The following is a 17,308-nucleotide window of genomic DNA, read 5'->3' as shown; positions in this document are numbered from 1 at the left end:
TGCTAGAAATCCCGCGCACTCAGTCTGCTAAACCTGCCCTAAAAATTCTCCACTGGCTGCCAGTGAGGCAGAGGATAGCCTTCAAAGCACTGTGCCTGGCGCACCGCACTTTCTGGAACACAAGCCCAGCGATCAACAGAAATCTTGTTAACCCCTACCATCCCAACCGGAACCTACGATCAAAGGAGGCCTTCCTTGCCGTCATTCCCAGAGTAAAGCGAGCCAGAGCAGGGGGAAGAATGTTCTCGCTGAATACCGCCAGGCTCTGGAACGACCTTCCCCTCCCACTCCGGTCCAACTCAAATCTTCTATCATTCCGCAAAAACTTAAAAACATGGCTGTTTGACAAACCCACTGTACCATAGCACCTCCTCCGTCACTTCTGGTCAGCTTAGCGCTTGGACGCCCATGGGCAGCAATCGCGCTCTACAAATACCATTACAATTACAATTCTGGACTGGGGGGCTAACAGGGGCTCACTGCCCTGCTGGAGTGCGGTTACCATAGTCGCGGCACTTGGGTTGCTCCTGCGCACGACCCGGGGGCTTCCTTATCATAGCCTTAGACTGTTGACCCGAGGGGGCCGCATATACGGACACTTGGCGTTGGGCCCTGGCACCCTGCAGACTATGGTAAAGGGAAAGCCTAGGGTGCCGCCGCGGTCTGGGGGAGCGGGGTCTCTCTCACCGGCATCAGGTCACTCTTCTGCCATGTCCCATCAGGCGGAGGGGGCAGCGGAGACCAACGCGCCCGGAGACAAGCTGCGCATGATACTGCGGGAGATTCGTGATTCCCGTTCTGTATTGGAGGCACAACTGGGCATCATCTCGGTGGATCTTAACCTGTTAAAGGACGATCATAAGAAATTAGCGGAGAGGGCCCGTACGACTGACCAGAAGGTCGATACCATGGTACCCCAGGTACAGGCCCATGACGAGCAGATCCAACAGATTGACTCCCTTCAGGCGCGGAGGGATCTACGCCTACAGAATATATTGAGAACTGTTTAAAATCGGTTGTGGCCCCCACCGGACTATCTGCACATTTCACGGTTGAAAGGGCGCATCAAGTCCTTACACGTCGCCCAATACCTGGAGCTAACCCACGTCCTATCCTTGCCAGGATTTTAAATTATAGGGATCGGGATCATCTACTGCAGGCAGCACGGGAGCGTGGCCCACTGCAGATCGATAATGCCAAGGTTTCAATATTCCCGGATTAGACTCTGGCAGTTCAACGAAAAAGATTTTCCTTCATGGAAGTGAAGGCAAGTGCTCGAGCGGCGGGCCTGTCCTTTGCGTTATTGTTTCCTGCAAAACTGAAAATCCTACATGAACAGCGATCCCTGTTTTCCGATACCCCTGATAGCGCGTGGGAGTGGCTAGACAAGACATTTCCCGATGTACACCCCATGAGGCGCATGGACTCCTCATTGCCCAAATCACGAGGCCCACCTCGCAGGCGTAAGAAGGGTCTTCTCACACAAAGTTCGATCTCTGACACCTTGGATCCCCAACAGATTCTGGAGGGCAGGTGGGGGGCCCTCCGCGCTGCCTCCACTTTGCGTGCCTCTCGTCCTGACATCAGCACTAGCCAGTCTGAAGGTGTGCATACGGACACTGACTCTGATGGCAGCATTGCATTGTTTCCTTCTACGGCCAAGCGGCTTAGCAATGATCCTCTAGCCTCAGCAGACTCTTAATTGTATGTCTTAGACTTTGTGAGATATGTTTAATCTATTGTTGTTTTTCAGTCCGGACAAAAGAGTCATTGTGCGTTACATGCGCCCTGCCTGTCAGGCAACGCAACATAGTCCATGAACACCGTTATGACAGGAGGGAACAGATGAGTAAGTCCCTGGTCCCGGCCCTGTACTGGGCTCTCATATGTGTGCCTTACAGCTCTTACGCGACTGTTAAAGGTGTTAGCGACCTTCCCCCAAAGGCGGTAGCATTGGTTGTATGTGTAGTATGCTTATGTTGTTTGCATGGTTTGGTCGAACGATGTTTGGGCGTTGGACCTAGTATTGGGATTTTGTTAAATTTGTTATATTTAAGCCGCATGGTCTGAAGATCAGGGGGTGTGGGTGGGATTGGGTGGGTGGGGCTGGGATCCGGGGTGGTCCTTTATTGTGTCTGATGATGCCTGCTGTTAATTCTTATACCTGGTTTCGTGGAATGTGCGCGGCATGGGTTCCATAGCTAAGCGTCATAGAATAGCTGCGCAATTGCATCGCTGTAATGCCCACATCATTTGTTTTCAAGAGACGCATTTGCTTCCCACTGAAACCGCGAAGCTGCAGCAGCGATGGCGTGGTCAATTCGACGCGATAGCATACTCGCCTTTTCCCAGGGGGCTGCCATCTGGATTAGGGCGGGTGTTCCCTTCTCTCTTACTGAATGCAGGATTGACGAACAGGGCCGGTTTGTCCTTCTATTGGGTGCGTTAGATGGAAGACCGATTGTGCTGGGGTCCCTCTATGCCCCCAATACAGACCAAGAAGTATTCTTTGCGGGGGTGTCCCGGGCGCTTGCTGGCTGGTCCCATGTCCCGTGGCTTCTGGGTGGTGATTTAAATGCAGTATTCGATATTGGCTTGGATCGTTCCCATCCTCCTTTACTCAACACGGCATCGAGAGCGCAAGCGGCAGCCTTGACCCGCTGGGTACGGGGTTGGGGTTTATTAGACATCTGGAGGGCACTGCATGCGAATAGGAGGGAATATTCTTTTTATTCTTACCCCCATAAACTACACACATGGTTGGATCATTTTCTTTGCTCTCCTGAGCTCTCCTCTGCTATAACGCATTGTGAGTTTCTGGGCAAGACAATCTCCGATCACAATCCGCTTGAAATGCGGTTGGTCTGGGGCACTTCCCTGGCTCCTATTCCAGTGTGAAGGATGCAGCCTCTACAACTCGAAGATCAAGTTTATCGGGCGGCTTTGTCTACAGCTGTGGACACATTTTTTGTGGAAAATGAAGGTTCGGCCTCGTCCAGGGCTATTGAATGGGAGGCCTTCAAGGTGACGATACGTGGGGTTGCCATGGGGACTCTGGCGGGGTCACGAAGGGAAACGATCAGGGACATTACTGACCTGGAGGGGAAACTGCAGGCTCTGGAGGTAGCGGCCCAGGATGGCGTGGACGGTGCAGAACCGTTACAGTCGGCTAGGATTAAATATGCAGAGTTGTTAGAGTGCAATGCCTGTTGGACTTTGCTGCTTATACACAGCGTGCGCACTCTAAGGCGGATAGGGCAGGCACCTTACTGGCACGATTGATCCAGCCGACATTGAGCCCCACTCCGGTTCTGGCAGTGAACACGGTCCATAATGTTTTGGTTACATCCCAGGGGGAGATTAATGCGGCGTTTCAAGAATACTATGCTCGTTTATATACGGCCCCTGGTGTAGATGTCTTGGTTCCAACCCTTGCCTTTCTGTCTGAGGTTCAGCTTCCTACAGTCTCAGATATGGTGGCCGAAGAGATGGCTGCTCCGATTACAGCAGCGGAAATCCGGATGGCAATAAAAGCACTGGCCCGCCAGGTTCGAATGGCCTTCCAGTGGAGTTTTACTCCACTTTCGCAGATAAATTGGTTCCGAGGTTTTTGCAAATCTATACTGCTTCTCTGGAGAATCGGGCGCTGCCTCCTACTACCAAGGAGGCGATTGTTACGTCGTTATTGAAACCGGACAAGGAACCGACTGATCTTCTGTCCTACAGACCCCTTTCTATTCTGAATACAGAATATAAGATACTCAGTAAGGTCCTGGCATCGCGGCTCCTTCCTCATTTGTCCTGCTTAATCCACACGGACCAATGTGGATTCATACCCCACTGCAGTACCTCTTTGAATATCCGCCGACTACATGCTTTGATGCACGCGGTATCGGTCTCTTTCCCACTTGCTGGCAGCTTGTCATTAGACGTGCGCCAAGCTTTTGATACCCTTAGCTGGTCGTATGTGTTGGCGGTGTTATCTAAATTTGGCCTCCCCCAATCTTATTGTACATGGATTAAATTGTTATATACTGGACCCACGGCGGGAAAGACCATCTCTCCCTCGTACTCAATATCCCGGGGCACACGTCAGGGCTGCCCCTTATCACCCATGTTATTTGTGTTGGCCCTTGAGCCATTGGCACAGCATCTGCGACAGACTATGGTGCCATATGGCATGCCACTCCGTGGGGAGGTCCATTCCGTATCTTTGTACGCGGATGACATGCTATTATATTTTCGTGACTTGGGGGTTGATAAACACTTAATAGCTGCTACCTTTTCTAGATTTGGGGACATATCAGGCCTGGGCCTTAATGCTACAAAATCGGTAGCCTTCGCCTTTTATAATACTGTGGCGACTCCTACACTCCAATTTGGTGACTTGCATTTTAGAATGGAGCCTATTACTTTTAAATACCTGGGGATTCATATTTATAGATCAGACGCTGATACCATAGATGGTAATGTAGTTCGCGCCGTTAACTCATTGCGCTCCTAGATTGTCTTTTGGACTTCGTTGCCATTGACGGTGGCGGGCCGAGTGGCAGTGTCGAAAATGGTCATGCTGCCCGCCTCCTTTATTACTTTGTGAATATACCAGTGGTCCTGCCAGCCTGGATTTTTAAATTGATTGATACATTATTATTGTCCTTGGTGTGGGGGGCGGGCAGGCGTCGATTTGGCGCTGGCTAAATTACAACTGCCCACCACTGTAGGAGGCATGGGGGCGCCGGATTTTAAGTCCTACTGTGTAGCGGGACAATTACAGTGGCTGGCATATTGGTTGGCGGGTAAGAACTTTGTCGAAATTGGGTACAACCCGGAATTGTTAAAACGAGGGCTTCTTCAATCGCAATTATGTCCAGGTGCACAGAAGTTGCGTGATCCTCCTTACTTGTTGCAAGTTGCGTTACAGTACTGGGCACAGGCAAAACGGATGGCTAAGTTACCATCGTCGTACGCCCCGAATGTCCCCCTGTGTGGTCTGCCGACTAGGAGTGGAGTATTAACACTGAATCAACTGCAGGGATGGACTCGGGAGGGGGTGGAGACAGTCGGAGATTTCTTTCTCGAGGGCCAGCTGATGCAGCACGACGAGTTCACACGTGCTAATTCGGTGCCTGACACCTTATTCCTCATGCATGTGACCGTAGTGCATTTCATCCGCACTTACTGGTACACAGATCGGGTAGAACCCCCAACTTTCCAATTGCTGAGGTCCTTGCACATTATGGGGCACGGCCGATACCTGGTGCGCTGGCTTTATCGTGGCTTGAGAGGGCATTTGTATGTTCCATTGCTACATTTCAGGCAGAAATGGGAATTGAACTTGGGGCGGAATTTGGATGATAGGGAATGGGTACAAATGATAGAGCATCCCCGAAGAGTCTCACGGAATTGCCGCTTAAAAACGATCCAGTTGTTTATCCTCCATACAGCGTATCTTGCCCCAGCAACAATACGAAAGATGTACCCCACGGCATCTGCGGCGTGTCCGCGATGTCAGACACCTGACGCTGATTTCCTTCATATGATATGGTACTGTATACGGCTGCGGGGGTTTTGGTCAGAGGTTATTCGAGGGCTGGCGGTGTTGACGGGGCGTACCCCGTGGGACACCATTGAGGCCTATCTTTTAGGGCTATTCCCCCTCCCAGAAAAAACAAAGTTGATACGCAAATTTGCAGGGTTGGCTCTGATATTGGCAAAACGTATGATAACAAAACGCTGGAAGTCTACCCTAGCGCCGCGAGTAGCCGCCTGGCGTGAGGAGGTGGGCAGATGGGCGGTGGCGGAACGGGAGGCCTTATACCAAGAGGAATATAGGGGTCAGAGGAAACGACCGATTTCACTGGACTGGGCACATCTAGTAGAAAAATTCAAGGCGATGGAAGAATTGGATCCCGAGGTATCGCACTATGGTCTGCGAGAGAGTGGGTCGGACGGGTAGGAACTAATGAACTCATGTTAGTCCGTACCCTGCCTGGGTGCCTTCCTAGTGCTCCCCCCCTCCCCGGCTGGGTTTCATATCCTCTCCCTCCCTCCTGCCCCCTTTTGTCTTTTCTTCCTCTTACTGCACTCCTTGTCCCCTCACTGCAAACGTACGATATGGAGTACGATATGCACAGAACCAATTCTACAAATACTTACAAGTGGCTCACCCTTGGAAAGCCCTGAGGTTAGACACGGAGGAAATTCCTGAATATGCACCGCTGGAGGGGAGACTTCTCATGGGGTAAATCAGGACTAACAAAACACTTCTAAATAACAAGCCGGACACCCTGATAAGATTAAGGGCAAAGTGGGAAACAGAACCAGGACCCCTAGATGACCTTGACTGGGAGGCAGCATTGATGCACCCTAGGGAGGTCGCCATCAAATCACGCCTCCGTTTAATACAATTTAAAATACTCAATAGGGCATATTATCATAGAGCCCGCCTTCATAAAATGGGGAGGGCAGATACACCTGAATGCCATCGCTGTAATGGGGAGAGGGGACCCTACCTGCATATATTGTAGGAATGTCCAATGATACCTGGGTACTGGAACACCCTAATAAAGGAACTGGTGGAAACTATACCTTTGGACCCAAAGTACCCACTGAAATAGGCCTCCCGAGAGCTAAGCTATTGTTAGCAAACCTAAGTACGATAGTGGCTAAACGAGACGTGGCACGACACTGGGGGGACTCTGAACCGCCCACAATACATGAGTGGAGAGGGGGATTGACCTATATATGACAGCTGAGAAGACAACATACAAGGCTCGAGGAGGCATCGAGGAAGTTTACTAAAATATGGGGCCTCTGGATGTGATATTATGGACTCCCCATGAGGGAGGAAGAGACAACATAACAAGACAGTAAGGGGAACACAAATGAGAACTTAGATAGCATGTGGGAAAAGCCTAGATATACTCTGACATGATCTAGTAATTACAGAAAATATATGAATATACTAATGTTTTATGTTGATTGCTCTATGTTGAACCTTCAAATAATAGTGATGCTGTAACTGTTCATCAAAATAACAAAACCAGTTAAAAAAAACACGCGCGCACACACACACACCCAATCAAACCCCCCCACACCCCACACCACCCCCTCTTCTGCTAACCTTACCTTATGAGTACCTTTTGCTATTTTCAGGGGAAAGGTATTTCCAAATCACGTAAATATCCTTTCCCAAGGAAGAACCAGTCTAAAATTAGCCCAGTTAGTTTTATGTGTAGTCCAATCAAGGAATGCACTAGTGTCTGAAGCAAAGTATCCTTATCAGTATATGCTACCCCGTATAAATACAGGTGTATAATTCTATTAGGCTGTCAGCAACAGCAGATACGTAATCAGTATTAGACATATACGTTAAGCTTAACGCAGCATCGAGGTACACCGTCTAAGTCAGGAAGAAGAGAAGAAGCTGCGGCCTTGATAACCTAAAAGCAACAATAAAGCATAGCATAAGTCTGCGTGCCCAGCCGTTCCATAATAGAAAAATACTTGGTGGTCATAAATATTGTCAGCAGTGCGGTGAATGCTTACCTGCAACCGTCTGCTGTCCGAAAAACGTAAGTTATCCTGATTCAGTCTCCTTGCGGCATCTGAATTTAAATGCCAGCAGTAACTGTGGCATGTGTGGAAGCAGAAAGATGACGTTCCGAAAGTCTTGACTAGATGGCGGTCGCCATTTTTTAACTTTAAAGAGTATCGGTGATGTATTACCAAAAAAGAAACGATTGAGCGGACAAGCTACAAAGTGGCAACATATTACAATCTGGTGTGTGTATGAGCTCAAGTATATCAAGAAAGTCTCCACATGTTATCATATACAAAAAGCAGTAGAAAACCAACATTCACAATGGTACCATATAGAGAAATAAAACGGGACTAGGCAGCCTCGCCCCTGTTTAAGTATGCCATGAGTATGTCCAATGATCAAAGAGTCAGAGATGGAGATCAGAGGACTATGTCTCCTGTGGAATCCACATCAACCTGTTGAAGCTCCCATGCGATACATTTGGCAGTGAAAGCCTTTCTACCCTCTATCAAGGGAAGACTACTGCAGGTGTTCACCCTTTGGTACTTCAACAAACAGGGCTGGATGGGGTTCTGGACCCTCTGTCAAGAGGTCCTGCGCCTCTGGACATGGCTAGAATGTCAGGACATTTCCCTGGTGGTTCAACTCCTGGCAGGCCCTCTGAACGCCAGAGCGGACTAACTTAGCCAAAGATACTTAGCGGATTACAAATGGCATCTCTAAACTGAGGTAGTCTCTTTCAACAGTGGGGAGAGCCTTGGTTAGAACTTTTCGCCTCCGCAGAGAACGCGCACTCTCGCTTGGAGATGCTTTTTGTCTTGGATGGAGCTCTGGCCTCCTGTATGCCTTTCCGCCAGTACCTCTCCTGCCCAGAGTTCTCAAGAAGATCAAGAGCGGCTGGGCCTAAGTCATCCTTGTGGCTCCGGACTGGGCTTGGAGCGTCTGGTACCCCCAGCTGTTGAGCATGTCCATCAGTCCTCCATTCAGGCTGCCCCTTCAGAAAAGGATCTCCTGTCGCAACTGGAGGGGAGGGTTCTCCACCTGAACTTATCAACACTTCTTCATGCGTAGAGATTGAGCGGTGACCATTGAAAGTCTGTAATGTTATCTTACCAGCTTGTTATCCCTCCACCAAAACGGTGTACGCCTGCCGCTAGCAAAAATGTGTGGTATGGTGTACAGAAAAACAGGTTGGCCCCTTATCCACACCCCTTTCCCAAGTTCTCTTGTTTTTCCTTATCCTGGCCCAGCAGGGCTCTGCATTGGGCACATCAAAGGGTTATTTATCTGCTGTCGCCGCCTTTCTGCATCTGCCAGATCAGCCTTCCTGCTTCAAGTACCCCATTGTAAATGGATTCCTTAAAGGTCTGCAACACATGTTTTCTCCAGCTCCCTTCGTAATGCCTCAGTAGGACCTTAACTTGTTCTTACCTTTGGAACATATTGGGCTAAAATAGTCTCCTTAATTTCCATCATGACTGGGGTCACATTTGCACTTGTCCTGCTCCTGGCTGTGCTGGTATAGGTTCATGACTTTCCAAAAAGAATCCGCAGATTTCCGGTCATTGCACTACTGCTTGCGAAGCCTGTTTGGCACTTCATTGAGACAGTAAAACTTATTCCACTAATTTTGCATGGTTGAAAAGCATGAACTATTGTGATAAAATAAGAAAAGACTATACGATACCACAACCTCATGCTTCCAGACTTAAAGATATCTTGCAACCGCTGCTAGACTACCTACTGACATTGAATAATGATTTATCAGACTGATTTGCTAATCTTTCCTTTTTGTTCAATGTCAGACCAACCTAGGCTTTTCTGTATCATGCTAAGTTGGTTGCTTTGTTTGTTCACTTAACCAGATTGTTGATGTATTAAGTGACAATGAATCTGTCTTCATAACCATTGGCATTATGTTGATGTGTTTTGTTGTTGAAATGAAAAACGATAAAGTAAAATAAAAATGATAATGTGCGCTCCCTTTGATCCGCTTCATACCTACCCTCAGGCTCCTTACCATCAAGGCGGCTTTTCTGGTGGCAATTGCATCTGCCTGGCGGGTGCGTGAGTTGCAGGGGCGGTCATCCCAGCCTCCGTACATCTTTTATCCCCTCCCAACCCCCCCTAGAAAAAACTGGTCCTTCGGACTTTATCATCCTTCTTGCCGAAAGTATTGACCCCGTACCACGCAGGCCAGTCCATCACTTTGCCTGCCTTTTATGCTCCGCCTCATCCCTCTAAGGAAGATGAGACATACTGGCTAGACCCAGAGAGCATTTTCGCTCTATCTTGACCGTACTGAGCCGTTCCAGATGGACGATCAACTCTTTGTGGGGTACGTTGGAGCCAAGAAAGGGAAGACCATGCAGAAAAATGAACCATCTCCCAATGGACTAAATTCTACATTAAGATCTTCTACACATTAGCCAAGAAGCAACTCCCAGAGGGTTTGCGTGCTCATTCCACCAGGGCAAAGGCTGCGACCACTGCATTAACATGCGGAGTTCCAGTCCTGAACATTTGCCAGGCAGCAATGTGAGCCTCACTACACACGTTTACCAAGCCTGAACAATCCGTTCCATCTGGACTGGCACTTTGCCCATTCGGCCCTGCAGGACTTTCTGGTTTACATCTGCTTCGCAGGCCCTTCTCCAGTGAGGTATTGCGTGGGTATCTATTCTAAGGTAAGGAATCTGCGGCTTCAAGTCAGATGAACAAGTTACTTACCTTCAGCAATGCCTTACGTGGCAGAGCTTGTCTAGCCGCAGATTCCTCACTGACCCTCCTATCATCCCCGCTCTGCAAACAGATTTCTAGACGAGGGCTATTCCCCTTTTAAGGGCCCTAGTTCCACACTCCTGTAGTCTGTGTTCTTCGTGGCTCCTTGTTCCTGGTGTGGAAAGACGTGAAAAGAACTGGACTACAGCTCACTGGTGGGCACTTATATAGGCACTGCGCATGTCACTTCTGGCATGGACGATGCCGACAATACCATGTGGAGCCAATGTACTCTACCTACTGGCGTGCAGGATTACTCCTCCTGGGTAAAAAAAAATCCAGATCCAGTCTAAAGCCTGGGGATAATTCTAGTGTGAGGAATCTGTGGCTAGATAAATTCTCTTAACAGATAAGGCGTTAGTGAAGGTAAGTAACTTGTTCTTTTAGTCCAAATATATTTTCTAAAAATAGACCTAATTTGTTTGCCATGTCCACAACAACGCTGCTGCTATTGTTATTGCATTGTGTTGCAGTGTCATAATATTGGAAATGCCCATGTGCTGACAGATTTGTGTATTTACAGGCGGATCATCGATTTCAATGAAGAGGATCAGGAAGCTGGGACTTCAAAAACCAGCCACAAACCTATCCGCTTTTCTGGTCCTTCCACCAGCACTCAAATTAAAATCAAGAACTCAACTGCAGTAAAAGTGCCTGCCCGGGACCTTTCCAGAACTCCTTTGCGTGTTGCAATTCCAGTAAAGCGATCCAGCAATGGTGGTTTGGTACTACGCAAAACAATATCAGAAACCCGTCCTGCTAACAGCAACATGGTGCCTTCCAGCAGTGTGAATTCTTCTTTTGCAGAACTGACCCCGAAACAGACTGCTCCAGAGAGCTGTAAGACCACCTCCTCTACTACCATTTCTCCACTGCCCTCAAAGAAGCCCACTTTGAATAGGGTTATCAGGTTGAAGCGAACTCCAGTGTGTGCAAATTTGTCTCCCTTACCGACCTCTTCCACCTCTTTTTCAGTCTTGTGCAAAGAACAGGAACTGACAGCCCCTCCTGTTCAAATGTCTTCTCCATCTACAGCACAGGGAGACTCTTCCCACGAAGCAAACACTAATTTAACAATTGCTCATATTAACGTCCGTGAGAATCTTGATCAGAATGAAACGGATAGTAGCTCTTAGTAAGTACATGCCATCAAACTCTAACTGTTGTCGTTTTTATGGATTTTTCATTCGGATTTTGTGAGGGAATGTATCTTGATGTGTAACACATGCAGTTTTAGTACTAAGTTTATTAGAGTAACCATTCTTTGCTTCTGGATTGTGTTGTGCTTCATTCAGATTTTTTAACAAGAAAAAATATGAAAAGTATTGTCCTTAATTTAACTTTAAAGCCCATGACCTCGAGGTTCAGATTTTATGTGAAATGCAAGTGTGTACGGAATTGGGTTACTGGTTGACTGGCGTGAGCCTGGTCAAGCAGCAACCACAGTCATGTCAAGGCACAAGCAAACACCAAATTAACCTGTGCTCAACCCCCTTGTAGCTTGGCACAGAGCAGTCCGGCTAAACGTAGAGGCAATGTGTAAGGAATTTCTGCGACACTTTATACAGTAAAACACTAAAAATACCACACACAAAGAATCCCACACAAGGTTATCAAAATGGAGCTGAATTTAATAAAGCAAGGCCCAAACGACAAAAATCCAACAGTATAACCTGAGTTATGAATTTTTGAAGAATAAACTGCAAATTAGTGCCTAAAAGCTTAAAGTATCAACTGCAGCTCTCTTGTTCCGCTGGAACTGATCAAATTACAAAGTTCAGGCCGACTGCGATGGAGCGCAGGTTGGATGTAAGTCCCAGATAATTCCTGCTGAAGTTTAATCTTCTCAAGTTTTGTGCTAAGCGTAAGGAAGCGCCTCTTTGTATGGTCGACTGATGCTGCTGGTTTTTCGACGCTGAGTGCTCACCAGACATCTGTGCCAGTGCCCTCACCCTAAAAGTGTATGTTGAATTGGCCATACCCAATTGGATATGGTTGACCTACCTCTAAGTCCCTAGTAAATGGTACCCTGGTACCCATGGCGTGTAAGTTAGAGGGGTACCCCAGGGCTTGCAGCATGTACTGTTACTGTGCCTCCTTGCCAGTACCCAAAGTAAAACAACTTCCTAAGTCTGCCACTGCAGAATGGTACAGCAGTCGTGCACAGACTTTGCCATTGAAAGCACTCCCCCTGGACATGTGTGTAAGTCACCCTTCTGGCAGGCCAAAGGCAGTGCCAACATATTACAAATGCAGGCCATCTACTATACATTTCCTAACAGTAAAAACACAAAACTACTGTTTTTACTGTGGAAAGATTTGAGCGCCCAGTTGGCGAGTACAAGGTTACACGCCGAACCCCTCAGCTGCACCGAACTGTGCGACCAAAGGGGGCACCACAAGGTATCAAACAACTCGTTCCATTAAGCCCAACTTGTATCTCAAGTCGAAATTAATGCAAGTTGTTGCAGTGTTACTTAAGCAAATCTGCGGCTTTGTTGCATTTTAAAACCCCTGCACCTTCCCGGGCTCCACAAAACAGCTTTCTGACCTCCTGGAGGGACGTGGTACTGACTCAGGAAGGAGAATAATGAGGGATTGCAGGCCACAAAGGTGTCACCTCCTTTCTGCAGGATGCAACTTGGGTATTAATCCTAAAAGCTAAGCTTCAAAGGTGAAGCCATCTTTAAAGGGCAGATGTGTAGCACCAAGGGGGAGGACTCCCAAATTGTTGAGGTAGATATGCTGGCATAGGAGGCACAGAAGGGAAATCAGTTGACAAACCAGTTTCTCCAGGGGCGTGTAGCCCTGAGTTAGCCACACCACAGGGGGTGGGTCAGGGAGGTCTGTACACTAGGCGAGGAGTCTCGCCATCTTGGAAGTGTGCAGAATGGTGAATCCTGGGATAGTCATATGACACACTCCACAGGAAGTGATTGCTAGGTGAGAGGGAACATGGTAGCCCATTGGCTACCAACGGCATACTGCCCAGAGGGCATTTTCCAAATATAAGAGGGGCACCCCTGGCATCCAGACTTCAGATCTTAATGGACCTGGAATAAGGATTGCCCTGCTGTACCCAGGGACCAACAAAGAAAGGGTGCACCAATAAAGACTGCACTTGCTGGCTAGTGAAAGGAAAGACTCTGCGTGACATTTCTTGCTCAGGGAAAAACTGTCTCCAGAGCCCAGTTAAGCCAAGGGATCTAAGGGCCAGCTGACTGGCCACCTGTTTGAACCAGAGGGACACAACAGCTGAAGAAGACTGCTGGGGCAAGTTGGTATCCCAAAGTCTTCAAGCCGCTACCACCGTCGTCATACAGCACCGAGGACCAAGACATGACGCACAGCGTTGCACCCGAGTTCACTTAATCTGGGCGTGTTGTCAGAGTTGCTGGGACCCTCAAAAGGTGAGTAATGGACTCAGGATGGATTGGCCTGTGACCACGACAATGGGTGACTGGTAATCCAGTGACGACTGGAGCAGAAAGGACTTCGTGGGACATCAACCCTGCAACCAGGACCCTCTACCCATCTTCGTGGACTGAAGATTTCCTGCAGGAAGACCCCGCTCATTGACCACGTTGCATCCACATCATCCTTGGAGTATCTTCAGCATCCTTCATCTGTTGCATCAGGATCACTCCATAGGAATCCATTGCAACATGGATAAAGTGCCTGGAACTGTTGAAGGACTGCTTCTTTTGTGAAGGTAACAGTTTTCGGGGACCTTGCAGGTTCCCCCTGACTAGCTCCCTGCTGGAGTTGGTCGCCCCAAGTACTAACCGACAACATTGACTCTTACCTAAATTTTCCTTGAAAAAGCTTGTAAGTGCTCAGTTCGTTGACTTTGCCAAGGCTTGTTCGTGGTTGGGTGAAATTGCTTTGATTTATTATTGCTTGTAAAATCTATATCTGCAGAACCCTCCAGTGGGTCTTTTTCATTCTAGTGTCTACGTTTTTATAAAACCAAAGTCTATTTTTATAAATTGGTGTTGGCTTTATTGAGTGACAGTTATTTTGGTGCTGTTTGAATTCTCAACACTTGTTCCTCTGTGTAAGCCCTGCTGCTCAGTACCACAGCTACCCAGGGTTGAGTGGAGGGTTTTAAATATGTAACATACTGGACCTAAAGTGGTTGGTAAGTGTATTACACGGTGAGGTTGCACAACCACACCATATTATACACCCAATTTCCTCTCACTAAGTGTCTTGTTCGCATTGTAGAGGGTCACAGGGAGCAAGGAGAGCGTCGCAGGCGGTAGTCGGCGTGGTGAGAAGAGCAGTCTAGGAGTTGCTGACGGGCAGGCTGGAGCTTTTCGTTGGCAGTCCCCCACAGATGATTGAGGCTTGTTGTACAAAGAGATGGGCTGGCGACAGCTTGTGTTGATTTTCTGTGACAGCAGTGCAGGTCTCAGTGCAAACTAACCTGTTTATTGTACAAATAGCCCAAAAGCTTGATTTTAAGAGCGCTGAGCCACACCAAGGGATCAGGAACTCACTGCACCTGGGTCCCAGAGCTGGTTGGAGAGCCTTTTATGTCCCTGAGGCTCCGATCAGGAGGCCAGCAGACTAGCCTTTGGAGTCACTCTGGAGTCCTGGGTTCAAGATGAAGTTGCATGTCCAGTTCTTCTTCCCCAGGCAAGAGAGCAGCAGACCAGCACAGCAGGGCAGCAGTTCCTGTAGAGCAGCAGTCCAGCAGAGTGGCGGGCTTGTGGCAGCACCGCAGTCCTACCTGACAGAGTATCCACAGGTCCAGAAGTGTACTGAAGCGTTAGTGTCTGAGGTCCTTCTTTTCTACACAGTTGTGCCTTTGAAGTTGGGAGAAGCCTTTAGAAGCATTCATTTGAAGTGACTTATACCCTGCCTTCCTGGCCCTGGCTCCAGACTAACTACAGGGGGTATGCAGCCCACCGTGTGGAGGCAGGACACATCCTATTCAGGTGTAAGTCTGGCTCTGCCCGGCTCCTCCCTATCACCCTGCCAGTGATGGCCCATCTAGTCACACCTAAGCTTCCTATTCTATGTGATTGCAGGCTCCAAATGGCTAAGGCAAAAAAATGACAACTTTCTACAAGGAGCATTTTTAGAATTGCAATTTAAAATCCAACATCACCACAAAATTGTGATTCCAGCGATACACAACATGAACTGGTTACCTCTTCCTATTTGGAAATGACTCTTATAAAATGTGACAGGGCAACTCAGTTATCCCTTGAGAGAGCTAGCCCTTGCAGTACTGAAAAAGGAATGTAATAGTTTTTCACTAACAGGGCATGTAAAGCTTAAAAGTACATGTCCTGTTTTCATACACATTGCACCCTGCCCTCTGGTCTGTCCAGGCACTACCCTAGGGGTGATGTATATGTATTAAAAAAGGAAGGCAACCGGTCTGGCAAAAGGTTTCTTTTATTATGTAAATGATTATTTTATTTATTTTGCCAGGTCGAAATGGCAGTTTACACTGCACACACAGCGTTCTGCAATGGCATTCCTGAGCGGTGTTTAAAGCGCTACTTAAGTGGGTGGCACAACCAGTGCTGCAGGCCTACTAGTGGTATTTAATTTACAGGCCCTGGTTACACGTAGTGCCACTTTACTAGGGACTTAAACGTAAATTAAATATGCCTTTTAGGTATAAGCCAGTGTTTCTGTGTTTTAGGGAAAGAGCACAAGCACTTTAGCACTGGTTAGCAGTGGTAAAGTGTTCATAGTCCTAAGGCCAGCAAAAACGAAGTCGACAAAAACAGGAGATCTGAAGGTAAAACGTTTTGGGGAAAACACACCAAGGATGCCAGGTCTAACAAAGTGGTTTTTTTTTATATAAGCCATGTCTGGTGGCTTTGTAGACTAATACGTCCATTGTAGGGGCTTGTTTGACCTTGTGGTCACAAGTTCAAATCCTAGCAGGTCCACTAAGCCTTATCCTTCCGAGGTCAATAAAATGAGTACCATTGAGTTGGGTAACAATAAACACCTGTTATTCAATGCCAAGATACCCTTGGGTGAATGTGCGCTTTACAAATACACGTTATGTTATGTTATAGTTGCCAAAAATTGGTATTTTGTGGTCGCTGTTATTACCTGCTGTACATTGGTGGGTGGCTGTCGATGTTATTGACTGCACAGTAATTGAAGTTCACTGAACAATCTGGTCAAAGTGCCAGACAATTTGTTTGCATGGTTCAAGAACTCAGTACTCTAACAATCTATGCTGGTGAAGTGGGTAAACATTCTGGTGCCACTTCAAGGTGCACGTCAGTCCACTTGCCATTGGTTTTCACTTTGGGGGTTGCCTGAAGACAATGTGTTGCACTTTCCTGCAGTATTGATAAGGAAGTTTACAAAATCTAGTTGTAAAACAAGCCAGTATTTTTCTTTAAATTACAGATGTATCAACGGAAGATGCAGTCTCTTTTCAAGAGAAGACCTTCCTGTATTGCTCCACAGATTCAAGCTTCCACCATAGTCTTCGCAGCATTGTTCTCATCTTAACTTCAAAACAAGAGCATACCAAAACATAGCTTCCAGAAGCCTAGTATATGGCAACATCTAAATAAATCATTGACCTGTGACTTGTGTGTTCTTTTGCACTAATGGATCATTGTGAAAAAAGAGGTTACATTGCAGGTTTCCAAGATCTCATGATTTTGTGCCATTTGCTGCATCAAAGGGCTATATAACACAAGGCCGCTAGGCCACTTCTTGTTTGAAATCTTTCTACTACCTTAATTGAAAATGAAAATATATTGAACCTTTATGAAAAAAGACATTTGTTAGTACCAGGAATTACCATGTGTGAAATATTTGTACTGTTCAGTGTTGCATTCATAGATTGCAGTGCTACCAGCTATGTGGAGTCCTTGTTAGTAATATGTATTGTTGCAAAAGTCCATGTTTGGCATGGTCTATGGTCCTGTTTGACTTATTTGGAAAGTGTTGGGTCTTCTTGAAAACCTGTGGGATTCTCCGTTCTTTTAATTG

At 47.4% G+C, this 17,308-nt stretch overlaps 1 protein-coding gene across 5 annotated transcripts in view; it reads left to right on the top strand.

Annotated features, from left to right (window-relative positions):
• Positions 1-16,898, top strand: part of KCTD18 (potassium channel tetramerization domain containing 18) — a 290,890-nt gene extending 273,992 nt beyond the window's left edge. For 3 of the 5 annotated variants that reach the window (XM_085648697.1, XM_085648696.1, XM_085648694.1), the window contains one exon: positions 10,848-14,313. In XM_085648697.1, the coding sequence (XP_085504823.1) occupies positions 10,848-11,460 (613 nt within the window). In that variant the 3' untranslated portion in view covers positions 11,461-14,313. Of the gene's footprint in view, positions 1-10,847; positions 14,314-16,714 lie in introns of those variants that run through there. The other 2 variants (XM_085648695.1, XM_085648698.1) reach the window with 1 other exon arrangement.
• Positions 16,899-17,308: the final 410 nt, after the last annotated feature.

This window comes from Triturus cristatus, chromosome 3_2, assembly GCF_964204655.1.
Source record: "Triturus cristatus chromosome 3_2, aTriCri1.1, whole genome shotgun sequence".
NCBI lineage: Eukaryota > Metazoa > Chordata > Amphibia > Caudata > Salamandridae > Triturus > Triturus cristatus.
This window is presented reverse-complemented; position numbering and strand designations above follow the sequence as displayed.